This window comes from Ovis aries, chromosome 14, assembly GCF_016772045.2.
Source record: "Ovis aries strain OAR_USU_Benz2616 breed Rambouillet chromosome 14, ARS-UI_Ramb_v3.0, whole genome shotgun sequence".
NCBI lineage: Eukaryota > Metazoa > Chordata > Mammalia > Artiodactyla > Bovidae > Ovis > Ovis aries.
The window spans coordinates 56,479,398-56,496,716 of record NC_056067.1 but is presented as its reverse complement, the minus strand read 5'-3'; the positions used below and the strand labels follow the sequence as shown (position 1 = coordinate 56,496,716).

The 17,319-nt window shown below is 58.6% G+C and overlaps 1 protein-coding gene across 2 annotated transcripts in view; it reads left to right on the top strand.

Annotated features, from left to right (window-relative positions):
• The window catches only part of SHANK1 (SH3 and multiple ankyrin repeat domains 1), a 54,055-nt gene extending 40,640 nt beyond the window's left edge, over positions 1-13,415 (top strand). For both annotated transcript variants that reach the window (XM_060398785.1, XM_042230989.1), the window contains exons 23-25: positions 2,567-2,663; positions 5,011-8,143; positions 10,087-13,415. In XM_060398785.1, the coding sequence (XP_060254768.1) occupies positions 2,567-2,663; positions 5,011-8,143; positions 10,087-10,804 (3,948 nt within the window). In that variant the 3' untranslated portion in view covers positions 10,805-13,415. The remainder of the gene's footprint in view (positions 1-2,566; positions 2,664-5,010; positions 8,144-10,086) is intronic.
• Positions 13,416-17,319: the final 3,904 nt, after the last annotated feature.

Sequence of the window (17,319 nt, the reverse complement as noted above, 5' to 3'; positions counted from 1 at the left end):
ACTTAGAAGGTCTACCAGTGTGCCAATATCAGACACCTCCCTTGAGCCTGGATCCTCTTCGGTTAGGGGAACTCTTCCTCTGTCACCCTAACCCCCCTGCTTTTATTCCGCCCCCTCCATTGCCTCCTCCCGCTTTGACTTCTCTGTCACTGTGATCCACCTCCCATCAGTCTCTCAGAGATCTAGTGTTACATCATCGGTGGCTTGCCACCTTGTCAGGATGTCCTTCATTCTGCAAGTATCTATTGAGCACCTACTGTGTGCTGGACCTGCTGCTCAGTCCTGGTAGTATAGGAGGGAACCTGTCAAATTTACTTCCTTTAGAGAATTGGGGGAACTGGGTTCCACAGTAAGAGAAATCTCCAAATAACAGTGGTTTGAACAAGATAAATGCTTATATCTGTCATGTTGAACAAATCAGGAGTAAGGCGTCTAAGGGACCTGTGGTACCCTCTATGGTCGTGAAGATCCTTAGGTCTTCTGATTGGCTGCCCTCTCTGCTCGGGACAGGATGCTTCCAGTTTGGGTCTAGGATCCTTCTCATCCCAGACACAGAGTTCCCTCATAGTCCACAATGGCTGCTGGAGCTCCAGCTATTGGACCAGCATTCCAGATAGCAGGAACAAGGAACAGTGGAGAGACAGGAGTGCAAAGGAGGGCACATTGTTGCTTCTTGGGTTACCTCTAATGAGACTTTCCAGAAATAGCACACAACACTTCCACTTTTGCATTTGGGCCTGCACCTAGTCGCAAGGGAGGTTGGGAAATACAGTCTGTTAATTAAGTGCCAAAGAAGATCAGGCTGTTCTTATCGAGTAGAATGGGTATTGGGTAAGCCACATGCCGAGAAAGACAGACAACAAAGTAAGCAAATAATTATAATGACTCTAACCTGGGGTGAATGTTATCCAGGCTGAACTGTATTCAAGTCTCCTTCCTATCTGAAAAGAAACGAAAACATTTCTCCTCTAGAATTATCATAAGCCCTTGACCCTGTACCCATAGTGCCTGGGATAATGTCTGGTGCCTTCAGGAAGCCAACATTCTAGCTGGGGAGACAGACAGTAAACAAGTAAACCAGATCATTTCAGATGGAGAGAAGTGCCTTGAAGAAGACAGGACAGGGAAATGCAGTAGGCTGTGACTGGGAGGGATGTTTGAGCAGAAGAGGTAACGATGGAAAAGAATCTGTGATGATTAGGAGGAAAACATTGCGGAGAGAAGGTCCAGGACTTGTAAGTGTCCTAAACAGGGATGGACCTTGGGGCATCGAAGGAGCAAGAAAAGGTGGGCATGGTGGGACCAGAGCGGGAGATGTAGGCAAGGGCTAGATCATACATAGTGTCTTAGTTTGGGTTTCCTAGAATCAGAGTCAGAGATACTGATGCTCGAGAAAATGATTTCTTAAGGGGGAACCTGTAAAGGCGTGGGGGAGACAGGATGAGCTGCAGAGGTCAGCAAGCCTGATCTCCACTGAATTTCCCCTTCAGCCTGATCTCTCTCAGAGCTCTGGAGTGTGAATGACAGGATGGAGTTAATCCCGCCTTAGACCTTCATGTCACTGGGCTGCGGGCTGCTGCTGCCAGGAGTGGGGACACCTAACTGCTTGGGCACATCAGCTCCTTTGGGGGAGGGTGATTCTTCAGAACAAGGTGCTGCAGGCAGGTGACACTGCAGCTGGGGACGGGCACAGCATCCTGGCCAAGAAGATAACTGGGAGAGCACAGGCAGGGCCTACCGCAGGGGGATTTGAAGATCAGACTCGGGAATTCGGATCCCCTCTGAACTGATGTGAGATGTAGTAGGATTTTAAGCAGGGCAATAGCATGATCTGAGTTTCTTTTAGAAAGATCCCTCACTTTTTTTTTTTAAGATTGATTGATTTTTATTTATTTGGCTGTGCTGGGTCTTTGTTGCTGCATGGGTTTTTCTCTAGTTGCGATACACAGACTTCTCACTGCGGTGGCTTCTCTCGTAGCGCAGTACCAACTCTAGAGTGCCCTGGCTTCAGTTGTGCACAGCCTCAGTAATCTCAGCTCTTGGGCTCAGTTGCGCCACAGCACGTGGTGTCTTCCCAGATCAGGGATCGGACCGGTATCCCTTGCATTATAAGACAGATCCTTAGCCACTGGACCACCAGGGAAGCCCGCCTCTGACTCTTGTGTGAAAAGTAGATTAGAAAGGGGTGTCAGGACAGGGCTGGCAGCCAGGAACCAAGGAAGAGGCTACTGCAGCCATCCCGGCAAGTGATAACTTGGACCTGAGCAGTGACAACATGAGTGGAGAAAATGTGCCCAGATTAGTGATCGGTTGGAAGCAGAGCAGACTCAAGTCGATAATCTGCCTACCCTCCCCCCCATTTCTTCCTCCCCACTGCTGCCATCAGGATTCAGAAATCTTTCTCTTCCCCGGAATTCCCTTCCGTTTCCTTCATGCCCCTCTCCCTTCCTGCAGAGGCTGGAGAAGGGAAGGAGGATGGCCATGGGGGGAATCCATGGATTTCCATGCCCTGACTGATCTTTCCCTGCTCTCTTTTCTCTCCCCTCCTCTGACCACCAACCCAAAGTCGAGCTTTGATCCCCACCACCGCTCCCAGCCAAGTTACGAACGTCCTTCCTACCTGCCTCCTGGACCCGGGCTCATGCTCCGGCAAAAATCTATTGGTATGTCACCTGTAGGGGAGGGCATAAGGGATGCCGGAGGGGAAAGGGGAGGCTGGGAGGGTGATGGTTTATGGGGGAAACAAGGGAGCCTGGGGATGTTCTTTTCTCTTTCCGTATGTGACAATGAAGTTGGGGAAAGAGCTCAGGCTTTGTTGCTGGGCAAACCTGGGTTTAAATCCTGGTTCTTGTCCATCCCAGCTGTGTGGTCGGGGGCAGGTGGCTTCACTTCCCTGGGCCTGGGGCTCTGCATCTAGAAAATGGGGGCATCACTGCCCCTGCCTGGATGCAGTAAGTCAAAGCTCCCACCACAAACTCTGGTTCATTCTCTCATAGCTGACTCCATTTATTTATTCATTTATTTTACAGATGTTTATTGAGCACTGCCATATGCCAGGCTAGACTACTGGGGATTTGTCAGGAAACAAAACAGACTAAAGGGTCCTGCCCTCATGGAAATTACCTTCTAGCAGGGGAAGACAGACAACAGATTATAAGGATGAAAAATAAGAAAATGATATAGTATGTTAATTGTGGTGAGTGCTATGGGGGGAAAAAAAAGTAGAATGAGAGATGTCAGGCGTGCTGGGGGGGCAGGTTTGAGCTGAAAGTTGGAGATGAGCAGGGAGCCGTGGAGATATCTGGAGATAAGGCATTCCACGGAGCAGGCACAGTCAGTGCAAAGGTCCTGAGGCAGGTGTGGGGGACTGAGCTGCCATTTGCTGAGAGAGCAGCTTGGGAAGATAACAGGAGAGATCAGGAGCTCAGTTTAGGGTCTGCTGAGCTTGAGATGCCAATGAGACATCCAAAAGGGTGCAACATTTGGATACATGAGCCCAGAGCTCAGGGGCAAAGATGGGGTCTAAGACAAGCATGGGAGTCTTCAGCAGGGAAGTCATGAGTGAAGTGGTGACATTGGTTGAGATAGTCAAGGGAGAGAGAGAAGTCAGAGGTGAAGAGAGAGTCGAGGACTGCGCCATGGCAGCTGATCAGTAGGCAAAAGATTTCACTCCTCCGGTTTTCTCCAAGTTGGCTTGCTGTTTGAATCTAGCTTTTCCCCAACTTCGGTGTCCACAGTCCACCAATGTGTGTTATTTTCCTAGTGGCAGCTACCCTTACATCCACCTGACATTGCTTACCTATAAATTGGCTCCCTCTTTTAAAATGTTAACCTCATTCTGAGTTCCATCTGTGAAATCACAGATGTGATGTGCTAATTACATTTCTTTTCTGCCTGTACAAGAAAAGAAATCGAGAACTATGCACATAAACAAGGTATCTCTTCCTGGCCCAAGCCAGTTTTGCTCACCTCAACAGACCCCTGGCGGTGGTGGTGGTGGTGGTGTAGTCACTAAGTCGTGTCCGACTCTTGCGACCCCATGGACTGTAGCTAGCCAGGCTCCTCTGCCCATGGGATTCTCCAGGCAAGAATACTGGGGTTGCCATTTCCTTCTCCAAAGAGATCCCTGCTGCTGCTGCTGCTGCTAAGTCGCTTCAGTCGTGTCCGACTCTGCGACCCCATGGACGGCAGCCCACCAGGCTCCTCTGTCCCTGGGATTCTCCAGGCAAGAATACTGGAGTGGGTTGCCACTTCCTTCTCCAATGCATGCATGCATGCTAAGTTGCTTCAGTCATGTCCGACTCTGTGCGACCTCATAGACAGCAGCCCACCAGGCTCTTCTGTTCCTGGGATTCCCCAGGCAAGAATATTGGAGTGGGTTGCCATTTCTTTAGCCTATGTTATACCTTTGGACTTAGAAAAGGCTCTCCCTCCTGGCCTGGGAAGGAAGTACATCTGAATTTCGCTCCACCTCTCTTGCTCCCTCTGCTGTTCGCTGTTGTGCAGTGCACAACCTGGATTACTGTATCGAGCGGATTTGCATTTACCACAGCTGGGGAAGAAAGCTCTGGACTAATGTTCCTCTTTAACACCTACTGGGTGAAAGCAATGGCACCCCACTCCAGTACTCTTGCCTGGAAAATCCCAAGGACAGAGGAACCTGGTCGGCTGCGGTCCATGGGGTCGCTAAGAGTCAGACATGACTGAGCTACTTCACTTTCACTTTTCACTTTCATGCACTGTAGAAGGAAATGGCAGCCCACTCCAGTGTTCTTGCCTGGAGAGTCCCGGGGACGGGGGAGCCTGGGGGGCTGCCGTCTATGGGGTCGCACAGAGTCGGACACGACTGCGGCGACTTAGCAGCAGCAGCAGCAGCAGCAGCAGCAGCAGCAGCAGGGTGTCACCATCAGTATCATCATGGCTGCTGTTGTAATACTGTAGCTCTACAGGATTAGGGGGGACCACCCCTCCCACCCCCGCCCTGCTCCTGGATCCTCTGTGTCTTCCCAGGGGCTGCAGAAGACGATAGACCCTACCTAGCACCCCCAGCCATGAAGTTCAGCCGCAGTCTGTCTGTGCCTGGTTCGGAGGACATCCCCCCGCCGCCCACCACGTCCCCACCAGAGCCCCCCTACAGCACGCCTCCAGCTCCGTCCTCCTCCGGCCGCCTCACTCCCTCTCCCCGGGGTGGGCCCTTCAATCCCAGCTCAGGTGGCACCCACCCAGCCTCGTCCCCGGCGTCCTTCGATGGGCCCGGCCCCCCTGACACCCGGATAGGGAGCCGAGAGAAGAGCCTGTATCACAGCGGGCCCCTGCCCCCAGCCCACCACCACCCGCCCCACCACCACCACCACCACGCCCCGCCGCCCCAGCCCCACCACCACCACGCCCACCCGCCTCACCCGCCGGAGATGGAGACCGGCGGCTCCCCCGACGACCCCCCACCCCGCCTGGCTCTGGGGCCCCAGCCCAGCCTACGAGGCTGGCGGGGCGGCGGGCCCAGCCCGACCCCAGGGGCCCTGTCCCCGTCGCACCACGGTAGCGGGGGTGGCGCCGGCGGCCCCTCCCAGGCTCCGGCGCTGCGCTACTTCCAGCTGCCTCCGCGGGCGGCCAGCGCGGCCATGTACGTGCCTGCCCGTTCCGGCCGCGGGCGCAAGGGCCCGCTGGTCAAGCAGACCAAAGTCGTCGAAGGCGAGCCCCAGAAGGGCGGCGGCCTCCCGCCCGCCCCCTCGCCCACGTCTCCGGCGTCCCCGCAGCCGCCGCCGCCACCGCCGCCGGCCGCGGCCGCCCCGTCGGAAAAGAACTCCATCCCTATCCCCACAATCATCATCAAGGCGCCGTCCACCAGTAGCAGCGGCCGCAGCAGCCAGGGGAGCAGCACCGAGGCGGAGCCCCCGAGCCAGCCCGAGGCGGCGGGCGGCGGCGGCGGCGGCGGCGGCGGCGGCTCTTCCGCGCCCAGCCCCGCCCCGGCCGTGTCGCCCGTGCCGCCGTCGCCCTCGCCCGTGCCCACCCCCGCCTCGCCCAGCGGCCCGGCCACCCTGGATTTCACCAGCCAGTTCGGAGCGGCCCTGGTGGGGGCGGCTCGAAGGGAAGGGGGCTGGCAGAACGAAGCCCGCCGGCGGTCCACGCTCTTCCTCTCCACCGACGCGGGGGACGAGCCCGACGGCGGCGACAGCTCGCTGGGCCCAGGGGCGCCCCCGGGCCCCCGGCTGCGCCACTCCAAGTCCATCGACGAAGGCATGTTTTCGGCCGAGCCCTACCTCCGGCTGGAGTCGGCGGGCGCCGGCAGCAGCTACGCGGGCTACGCGGCCGGCAGCCGAGCCTACGGGGGCAGCAGCGCCTTCACCAGCTTCCTGCCGCCGCGACCCCTGGTCCACCCGCTGACCGGCAAGGCCCTGGACCCGGCCTCCCCGCTCGGGCTGGCCCTGGCCGCCCGGGAGCGGGCGCTGAAGGAGTCCTCGGAGGGCGGTGGGCCCCCCCAGCCCCCTCCAAGGCCTCCATCGCCCCGCTACGAGGCCCCGCCGCCCACCCCGCACCACCACTCGCCCCACGCCCACCACGAGCCAGTGCTGCGCCTCTGGGGAGCCTCGCCCCCGGACCCGGCCCGCCGGGAGCTGGGGTACCGGGCAGGGCTGGGCAGCCAGGAGAAGTCCCTTCCGGCCAGCCCCCCGGCGGCCCGACGCTCCTTGCTGCACCGCCTGCCTCCCACAGCTCCCGGGGTCGGGCCCCTCCTTCTGCAGCTGGGGCCCGAGCCTCCCGCCCCGCACCCCGGGGTGAGCAAGCCCTGGAGATCCGGCGCCCCCCCGGAGGAGCCCGAGCGGCTGCCCCTCCACGTGCGGTTCCTGGAGAACTGCCAGCCCCGGGCCGGGGGGGCGGGTGGAAGGGCCCCCCCCTCGGAGGACGGGCCGGGGGTCCCGCCGCCCAGCCCGCGCCGCTCTGTGCCGCCCTCGCCGACCTCCCCGCGGGGCAGTGAAGAGAACGGGCTCCCCCTGCTGGTCCTGCCGCCGCCCGCCCCCTCGGTGGACGTGGAAGACGGCGAGTTCCTCTTTGTGGAGCCGCTGCCCCCGCCCCTCGAGTTTTCCAATAGCTTCGAGAAGCCGGAGTCGCCTCTCACGCCGGGGCCTCCCCACCCGCTGCCGGACCCACCCACCCCGACCACCCCCTTGCCCCCTGTGCCGCCCCCGGCCGTGGCCGCCGCCCCTCCCACCCTGGACTCGACCGCATCCAGCCTGACTTCCTATGACAGCGAGGTGGCAACGCTGACCCAGGGGGCCCCCGCGGCTCCTGGGGACCCCCCTCCGCCAGGCCCTCCCGCCCCAGCCGCCCCGGCTCCCCCACCCCCCCAGCCTGGCCCAGACCCTCCCCCGGGCACGGATTCTGGTATTGAGGAGGTGGACAGTCGCAGCAGCAGCGACCACCCCCTGGAGACCATCAGCAGCGCCTCCACGCTGAGCAGCCTGTCCGCTGAAGGCGGGGGCGGCGCAGGGGGCGGAACTGGCAGCGTTGGAGGCAGTGGTGGCGCCAGCGTGGCCGGTGGGCCAGAGCTCCTGGACACCTACGTGGCCTACCTGGATGGCCAGGCCTTCGGGGGCAGTGGCACTCCTGGCCCTCCATACCCTCCGCAGCTCATGACTCCCTCTAAGCTCCGGGGCCGGGCGCTCGGGGCCGGCGGAGGCCTGCGGCCGGGACCCGGTGGGGGACTCCGAGACCCTGTCACTCCCACCAGCCCCACGGTCTCAGTGACGGGGGCGGGAACCGATGGGCTGCTGGCCCTCAGCGGTTGTCCGGGATCCTCGACGGCAGGCGTGGCTGGCGGCCCCGTGGCTGTAGAGCCAGAAGGCCCGCCAGTGCCCTTGCCATCGGCCTCCTCCCTGCCTCGGAAGCTGCTGCCCTGGGAGGAGGGCCCGGGCCCGCCGCCGCCCCCTCTGCCGGGGCCCTTAGCCCAGCCTCAGGCCTCAGCCTTGGCCACTGTAAAAGCCAGCATCATCAGTGAACTCAGCTCCAAGCTTCAGCAGTTTGGGGGCTCCTCGGCAGCTGGTGGCGCTCTGCCTTGGGCCCGGGGAGGCAGCGGGGGAAGCGGGGACAGCCACCACGGGGGAGCCAGCTACGTCCCCGAGCGGACTTCCTCCCTGCAGCGGCAGAGGTGAGCAGGGTGCGGGGCTGGCGGTTGGCAGTGGAAGACAGAGGGGCTGATGCTGTGGGTACTGGAGTCCACCTCCCGCATCAACCCTGTCCCTTTAGGCGGTAGAAAGAAAACAGAAACCGGGCCGGCTTGGAGAAGTTTGCCCTTAGAGAAGCATGCTTTTCCAGGCACTCGAAATTTCCCTTTATCTCAGTAGCTTCTGTGATCTCCTCCCATCACCATGACAACCCACACTCCATGATGAACAAAGAGTGATGAACACAGGAGATTGGAGCACAACTTGCCCGTGTCCTTTCCTTGGTGGGTTGTCAGTTCTGACAACCCCTGAAATCTTCGAGTCCCTTTGAGCCCAGTGTTGGTTCAAGACAAGAGGCTTAAGGGCATGGTTGTCCTAAAGCCATGTCCAAGCATGGTTCTGGAGCTAGGTTTTTGTTTTTTGTTTAGTGGGGGGGGGGGGGGGCTGCTTCCAGCCCTGCACTTGCTAACTGGGTGACCTTCAGCAAAGGAATCTACCTCTCTGTAGAAGGAGGAAGGCATAGAACTCACCTAAAAGGGTTTTTGAGGCCAACTGTACCATGAGATGGAGGAGGGGGGGGGGGTCTCTTAAAAGGCCATCAGGTATAGATGGAGGAATCTGGGAAGATGCAGGAAGTTTTCCAAAGCAGCTAGCTAGTTGGAATCAGCTCAAAGTTCAAGCCCTTCTAATCGAAGGGAAAGTATAGTCACATTCCTGACCCAGACACACAGAGCGAGTGGAGAGAGGTTTTTTAACCCTCTTGTCCTTCTTCAGAGCTTACTCTAATTCTGCTCAAGGGTTTGATATCCTTACAGTGATATTCTAAGGTGGTTTCTGAGGTCTTTGAGATCTTAAGGCATCTCACAGATGACAGAGGAAAGGATGCTTAATTTAGTTGACCCATCCACCAATGACTGACTTGCCATCTCTGTTACCCGGTGCCCTTCAGGGGGAGAGGGAGGGAATCCTGCAGTGGACAAAACAAGCAAAGCATATCCCTTATAGAGCTCACAGCCTGATACGCAGAGGTGGAGGTCAGACAGGAAACAGTCATTGCGGTCATCCTAGGGAAAAAATACAATAATGGGATGGTTCAGGAGAGGTGTCTCAAATAAAAGGCAAGCTGAACAGAGACTGGAGGAGGGAAGGGAGCGAACTGTATGGCTCCTGGAGGGAACAGAGTGCTAAGCTGAGGGAACCGTTCAAAGGCCCCGAGGCAGGGACTGTTGTGGAGGGAGCTAAAGGGATGAGGGGAATCCTTTTCTCCCCTCGTTTCTTCTCTCTTTCATCGCCCTCTCCTCATCTCTCTCTCTCTCTCTCTCTGTCCCCTGTCCCCTTCCATCTCTCTCCCCTGAATGCTCCTCCTCTTTTTTTGTTCCTCTCTCACCGTCTCCCTGTCTTCCACTCTGCTGTGACTTGGCCATACCCCGAAAGGCAGTATAGGGGAGTGGTTAAGAGCTCAGACTTTGGTGCCATATAACTGGGCTCTGCCACTTCCTGGCTGTGTGTCCTTAGGCAAGATACTTAACCTCTCTGTGCTGCTGATAATAATAGTAACCTGCATCAGGGCTGTCACGGGGATTCCATTGAGATGCGATCTGTAAAAGCACTTAGAACAATGCCTGGCACACGTGAGCATCAGTAAGTGGTGGCGATTATTATTATTATCACTTAATGTCTCTTTTTCTTTCATCTCTCTCGACTGTCGCCCTCCCTGTCCTCTCACTTTTCTCTCCCTTCATTTTCTGTCCTGACATCCATCTTACCCCCTCGCTCGCTCCTTCCATCTCTTCCCATCTCTCTACCCCGCGCCCCTGGTCTCTCTTCCTCTCTCCCTGTATCTTGACCTCTGCCTCTTCCTCGCCCCACCCTTGCCCTCCCCCCCCCCACCCTTCCCTTCCACCCCCCGCCCCGTATCACATTCCAGACTCTCAGAAGACTCCCAGTCCTCGCTCCTCTCCAAACCTGTGAGCAGCCTGTTTCAGAACTGGTCCAAACCACCTCTGCCGCCACTCCCCACGGGAACCGCGGTGTCCCCTTCAGCCGCTGCAGCCCCGGGGGCCACCTCCCCATCGGCTTCCTCCTCCTCCACGTCCGCCCGCCACCTCCAGGGCGTGGAGTTCGAGATGCGCCCACCTTTGCTCCGCCGGGCCCCCAGCCCCTCATTGCTGCCCGCCTCGGAGCACAAGGTCAGCCCTGCGCCCCGGCCCTCGTCCCTACCCATCCTGCCTTCCGGACCCCTCTACCCGGGCCTCTTTGACATCCGAGGCTCCCCCACCGGAGGGGCAGGAGGCTCGGCTGACCCCTTCGCCCCCGTCTTTGTACCGCCGCACCCCGGGATGTCCGGGGGTCTCGGCGGGGCCTTGTCGGGGGCCTCCCGCTCCCTCTCACCGACCCGCCTGCTTTCCCTGCCCCCGGACAAGCCGTTCGGCGCTAAACCGCTGGGCTTCTGGACCAAGTTCGATGTGGCTGACTGGCTAGAGTGGCTGGGCTTGGCCGAACACCGGGCCCGGTTCCTGGACCACGAGATCGATGGCTCCCACCTCCCCGCCTTGACCAAGGAGGACTACGTCGATTTGGGGGTGACCAGGGTGGGGCACCGCATGAACATCGACCGGGCGCTCAAGTTTTTCCTGGAGAGGTGATGGCTGGCCTGGACGGACCAGCCCGTCCGCAGAACCCCTGAGCCTGCTGGCCTCTTGACCTCTGACCGCCCCTCCCCCCCCAACCCAACCGTCCTTCTCTCCCCGGGCCAGGGACTCTGCTAGAACTGCGCCCTGACCCTTGTCTCCCAAGGCCGGAGGTCACCAGGTGGCCTGATCCCGGCCAGACATTTGCACCTCACAGGAGGGGGCAGCTGACACGAGGCGGTGTGTGTGTGTGTGTGTGTGTGTGAAGGGGTAGGGGGAGCGGAGGGGCGCTGGAGGAAATCACAGAGAGGGGGTGGAGAAGGAGGGAAGGGTCGATTCTGGGGAGCGGGGGACAGACAGAGCCATAGAGGGCCAGCCCTGAGCCTGACCGCTTGGGGGTCGTCCCCCAGGCGGCAGAGGAAGGGGCCGCCCTCAGATTCCACCATCTGCCGCCCCTCTAACCACCCTTCCCCCCTTCTCCAAGCCCCTGGCTCTCCCCACCCTCCCCTCTCCCCAGCACACACAGCAGCCCCCGCCCCCCAGGCTCTTGCACGCCCCTTTGCACGCCTGCTCACCTCTCTCCCCTTCCTGGGCTACAATTTTGCACAAATGCGCCCTCTGGCTGTCTTGCGCGCTCCGCCTTGGCTTCCTCCGCCTGCCTTTGCTTCCGGCTCGCTCGGCTTCCCTGGCACACCACAGCGTCTGTCTCCCCACGCTCCACACCCCCTTGGTCTCAGACTTCCCACGGGCGCCCTCCCCCACCCCCACCCCCACCCCTCTCTCCTGAAGAATCTCTGGGCCCTTGCTGCAGACACACTTGGGACACCCTTTCCCTCGCCCTCTCTCAGGCCGTGCGCCTCCCCCTAAACTCGCGCCTCCGTTCTCCTGAAGCACCCTCTCCCCTTAATCCTGCACCCCCACATTCTCACTCTACCCACCCCTCCGTCTCACAGTGACACTCCCACGCCACCTCCTTGCCCCTCCCCCCACCCACTGTTGCTTGCACCCTCGCCTCCCAGGAGCCATATCTTCTCCTCTTTGCCAGGCTTCCCCACTCCCTCGCCCCGTCGTTTCCCAGATCCTTGTCCATCTCCACTGTCAGTTCTTTGATGCAGCTTCTTGCACGCCCGCTCTTGCACACGCATTCTCCCCAGCACGTCCCCTGCTCTCTTGAAGCCGTCTTTTCGTCCTTAACTAGGCTCTTGCACCCCGCAGCCCTGCCTTGCACGCTCATGCTTGAATTTCTGGTTGTTCTTGGGTAACTTTTACCATCTCTTGGAGAACTCTGCAGCCTCTTTCCTTTTGCACATTCATCCCATTCCACACGCTCTTGAGCCTGTATTATTGTTTCTTTTCCTGGCAGTTTTTTTTTTTCCTGCCCCCAAAGATCAGCTCTTATGATCATTTGCACTCTGCCTGTTCTCTTAGCTCTGGACACTTTTTCTGTCAAGAGAAGACCCTGTGCACTCTCAGTTCCTGCCCTCTTTGCTTCCTGGCTTCCTCCTCTCCCTGCCCCAGTCTGCCCTTTCAGCTCCTCCCTCCTCTGACTTCCGGTCCATCCATTTTGCACGACGACACCGCCTCCCCCCCCATCTCCTAAACTTTCCGTCTCTCCCAGAAACTCCTCCCTCCAGCATGGCTGTCCCTTCCTGCACGCTTCCCTGTCCCTCTATTCCTAGGGCTTGGAAATTCTAAGCCACCCCCTTCCCCTGGAAAGCCCCCTCCCCTACTGTGGGCAAAAGGGGGAGGGCATCGCCCCTGATCCCCACCATGTTCAGCTGCCAAAGAAGGGAGCTCCCCCTCCTTCCCCCAAGCCCATTCCCCCTCTGCTGCCCCCTACCCCCGAGGGGGGGGGCGCTCCGTCCTTGGGGGGAGGGTGCTTGCAACCCTCCCTCCTTACCACGTCAGGGATCTGCGGGGAACCTTGTGGGAGGGTCGTGGGAGGGGGGAGGGGTGGCGAGGAGAGGGGCGGAGGTCGCGCTGGGCCCCTACCCGCCCCCTCCCCCTTGTCGGATGCCCCCCGTCCGCAGGGGGCCTGCGCGGCGCTCGTCTATCAAGGGCTTGTTCATTCTGGATGGGTGCCGCGGGGTTGGGGAGGGTGTGGGGGGGGGGGAGGGGGGTAGGAGAGGTTGGGCTGGGGAGGGGGAAGGTACTGGATTGGGGGCAGCGCGGGGCGGAGAGAAGCGACAAAGCAAAAAGAGGAACAATAACAAAAGAAAATACAAAAAAAAAAAAAAACCTAGAACACACAAAAAAATCCAGAAAAAAAAAAAAAAACCTGAAATAAAGCCCGAGAATTGTCTTCCAAGGGGGGTTGGGAGGAGGAAAAGGGGGGCGGATGAGGACGTCTGGTTCTCGTTGGGACAGGGATCACACGCGTTCAAATCCACGGGGCCCCGGTCTTCCCTCTCGCGGGCCTCGGAATTCACCCCTCAAGGGGTTGCGACCCAGGCGTCCATTCGCAGGGACTAGGGGAAGACTAGGGAGGCGGAATTATATCATGGGGGTTCGTCTCTACCCCCCGTCACCACCCTCCCCCAGACTCCCCACCAAGATTTTGCAGAGAGAAATGGCTTTTGTACCAGGTCATTCTTTATAATTAAACTCACAGTATCCACCCCCTCGAGCCGACCCCGCCTCCTTCCTGGGGAGGCAACTCCCCTTTTCCTCTGAGGTTCCCGGTGGGTATCCCGAGCCAGCGGGGCAGTGCGCAAGCGCAGCCGGGGCCCGCCCCCCCCAAATGTCAGTCTTCCTCGGTCGGCTCCGCCCCGAGAGCCTCGAGCATGCGCCGTCGGACCAGGGAGCGGCGCAGGTGCAGGCGGTAATCGCTCAGCAGCAGTTCGTCGTGGCGCACGAGAGAATGCAGGTTCCCGCGGAGTCGAAGCCCTGAGCGCAGCAGGCGCGAGCGAGTCTGGAAGTCCGTGACCATGATGAGCCACCTGTGAGGGGACAAGGCCAAGGGGAGAGAAGCGGGGCGGAGACGGAGGGGGAATCGCTGGCGGCCCCAGCCCCGCCTCTGGTTGCTGAAGAGTCCTTGCCTGATCTCTGAGTTCGTTTACCGACCGACTCGTCCCTCAACCCATCGCTGCGTCCCTAAACTCGCCTGGCCTGCACTCTCGTCGGGGTCAATCTGTTCTTTGACCCTCAGAGGGGTCAGTCTAGGCTCTGTCTTCCCTCAGCCCGGTTCTGTCGAGGCTCCATATTTCTAAACCGCCACTGCACTGGCCGCCCCGCCCCTTCAGTGCTGCTCTCAGGCCTGGTCCCGCCCTCCACCAGACAGTCTAGACCCCCGGGATCACTCTGACCCCGCCCTGCAAGGTGCTCAGGCTCATAGCTGCTGTCCCGTGTTCAGACCCCCACTCCTCGGTCTTGCGCATCCCCGTCACCACCTGGGTCACTGAAAGTCTGGCTCCTCTCTCCAGATCCCGCCTTCTTTTCCGATCTCACCTGGCCCTGCTCCCCCACCGCACCCACTCTTGGCTTCGCTCCTTCTAGGCTCCCGTGTGGGTGCATACAAAGTCGTTTCAGTCGTGACCGACTCTGCTCCCTTATGGACCGTAGCCCATCAGGTTCCACTAGCCCGCCAGGCTCCTCTGTCCATGGGATTCTCCAGGCAAGAATACTGGAGTGCGTTGCCATGCCCTCCTTCAAGGGACCATCCCCACCCAGGGATGGAACCCGTGTCTCTTCTCCTGCATTGGTAGGCGGGTTCTTTACCGCTAGTGCCGCCTTTCAGCCAGGTAGGGGTCCTTCTATCTACCACAACCTTCACTGGGGGCTCCAGGCCCCGCCCCCTCACTTTCTGTCCCCTCCCCGCCCCGCCCCTTGATGCGCTTCCTGTTGGCCCGCACCTCCTGGCCACGCCCACCCAAGGTCTCCGCCCCGCCCCGCCTCTCTCCGCCCTCACTCCCGGCCCCGCCCCCTCACTGTCTGTCCCTTCCCAGCCCCGCCCCTCGCTGCGCTTCCTGTCGGCCCGCACCTTCTGTTAGCTCCTGGCCACGCCCACCCAAAGTCCCCGCCCCACCTCTCTCCGCCCTCACTCCCGGCTCCGCCCCCTCATCGTGTTCACTGCGGGCCTACCACTCCAGGCCCTTCACCCCCACCAAGGACTCACCGGTCCCGGCGTCCGGCAGTCCCACAGATGACGTTCATGTTCTCAAAGCGGATGCTGCTCACGCGCCCACTCTCCATGGCCCCAGGGAACTCGGCTTCCAGGGCCTCCAGCACCTCCACGTGGGTAAGGTCCTCTTCAGGCTGGGGATGTCGGGCCGAGTTAAGTCCAGGTGCAAAAGTCCCCACCCTAGACCCACCTGCAGAACCTGCCAGAGCGAGGAGGATAGGAATCTTTCAGGTAGAAAGGCATCTGCTGCCATTCTAGGTGATTCTCAGACAAAAGAATCAATCCTCACCAAGCCGATTTGCCAGAAGTCAATGAACAGTCGGCTGAATGATTCACCAGTTGGCCAACTTTGCCTATCTATTGAAAACTTTTCCAGAAACCTGCGTTGGATGGTGAAGTTTTGGCAGCCCTTGAAGATTTCCGCAAGGATTTAAGCTGTACATTTTTCTTTTTATAGTCATATTAGCATTTTAAGGACTGTTCCTTTGTCAATAAATAAGGATCGTGGGGGAGGGGTTGACATCTTGTCAATCTATTTAACATTCAGAAAACACACTGACCACTAACCACCTTTCAGTCTCAGATTGCAGTGTGGAGGGTGATAGCATATGTCATATATAAAACTGCCAAGAAGCTACAGTGAAATCAAGAAATTGGTCACCTCCTGCTAGACTTGGGTGTGTATGTTGAGCGGCGGAGGCGGGGATGGGGTTGTTTCATGTTCAAAGACACGAAGAGAAGCAATGGAGTGTGGACTGGCCTTGTCAACAAGAACGGTGATCCCTTCGTCAGGGTAAAGTGACACAGATCAGCCGAGGGAACATTCAGAGGCTTGTGCTGGCAAGCCTCATTTAATTCTCAAATTAAAGGGTAAGACCTTAATAGCTACCTCTGCTGAAGCAGGAATGGCCACAGAAACCATACACGGCATAACCACTTCACTGAATCTGTCAAACACCTAAGCTTTTTAAAAATGAGTTTTTGCACTATCTGTCCATTTTACAGATTTTCCTAGTAGACGGATTAGCAGGATTCCCCCTGTCCTCTGTCTCCCTTCTCTCCGCCTCTCTCAACGACGGCCCCTTTGACAAATTCACATTTTCAGCCACTTATCCTGGCGCCAGGCCCTCAGCTGCTGAGCTGTGGACCTTGGATTCAAGTCCTGTCCACCGCCCCAGCAGGGATATGGGGTCACGGGCTGGGGGAGGGCCACTCACCGAGGTCTCCATGCACAGACAAAGCGGCTGAGCGGCAGGCGGCATAGGGAACTTCCGGATGCACGGGAGCTCTCGGTCCAGCGCCTCGTATTCTGCAATGACCTGACGCAGATACTGTTTCCTGGGAAAACAGCCAGCGGACAGGGACCTCCCAAGGTCAGGGGTCGGTGCCCTCGAGCTTAGAGAAGCTGAGGTCAGAAATCACGGGGCCAAGGACCACTCACGAGGATTTGACAGGTCTGCCCAGGCTCCGCGCCTGCATCTCCTCTGGGGTCTCTCGATCCACAAGGAGCACTCCTGGGGATGGAAAACCCAAGTACATCGGTTGCCCTGAGCACTCCTCACACCTTATTCTGCTTAAATGACATCACCAAGTGACTGGCTATGCCACTCCCAGGATAGCTCCTCTGCCAGTTATTCGGCTGTTGTGTCTCAGCCCCAGATTCCACCCTGCCCCACCCAGCTGTGGGATACCCCAGAGCTGGGACTCGCTACTAACCCCATTTCCCTTCCGACTTTTGGGGTCCCCTTCAGTTCAGTTCAGTCGCTCAGTCATGTCCGACTCTTTGCGACCCCATGAATCGCAGCACGCCAGGCCTCCCTGTCCATCACCAACTCCCGGAGTTCACTCAGACTCATGTCCATCGAGTCCGTGACACCATCCAGCCATCTCATCCTCTGTCGTCCCCTTCTCCTCCTGCCCCTAATCCCTCCCAGCATCAGAGTCTTTTCCAATGAGTCAACTCTTCACATGAGGTGGCCAAAGTACTGGAGTTTCAGCTTCAGCATCATTCCCTCCAAAGAAATCCCAGGGCTGATCTCCTTCAGAATGGACTGGTTGGATCTCCTTGCAGTCCAAGGGACTCTCAAGAGTCTTCTCCAACACCACAGTTCAAAAGCATCAATTCTTCGGCGCTCAGCTTTCTTCACAGTCCAACTCTCACATCCATATATGACCACTGGAAAAACCATAGCCTTGACTAGACAGACTTTTGTTAGCAAAGCAATGTCTCTGCTTTTCAATATGCTATCTAGGTTGGTCATAACTTTTCTTCCAAGGAGTAAGCGTCTTTTAATTTCATGGCTGCAGTCACCATCTGCAGTGATTTTGGAGCCCCCCCAAATAGTCTGACACTGTTTCCACTGTTTCCCCATCTATTTCCCATGAAGTGATGGGACCAGATGCCATGATC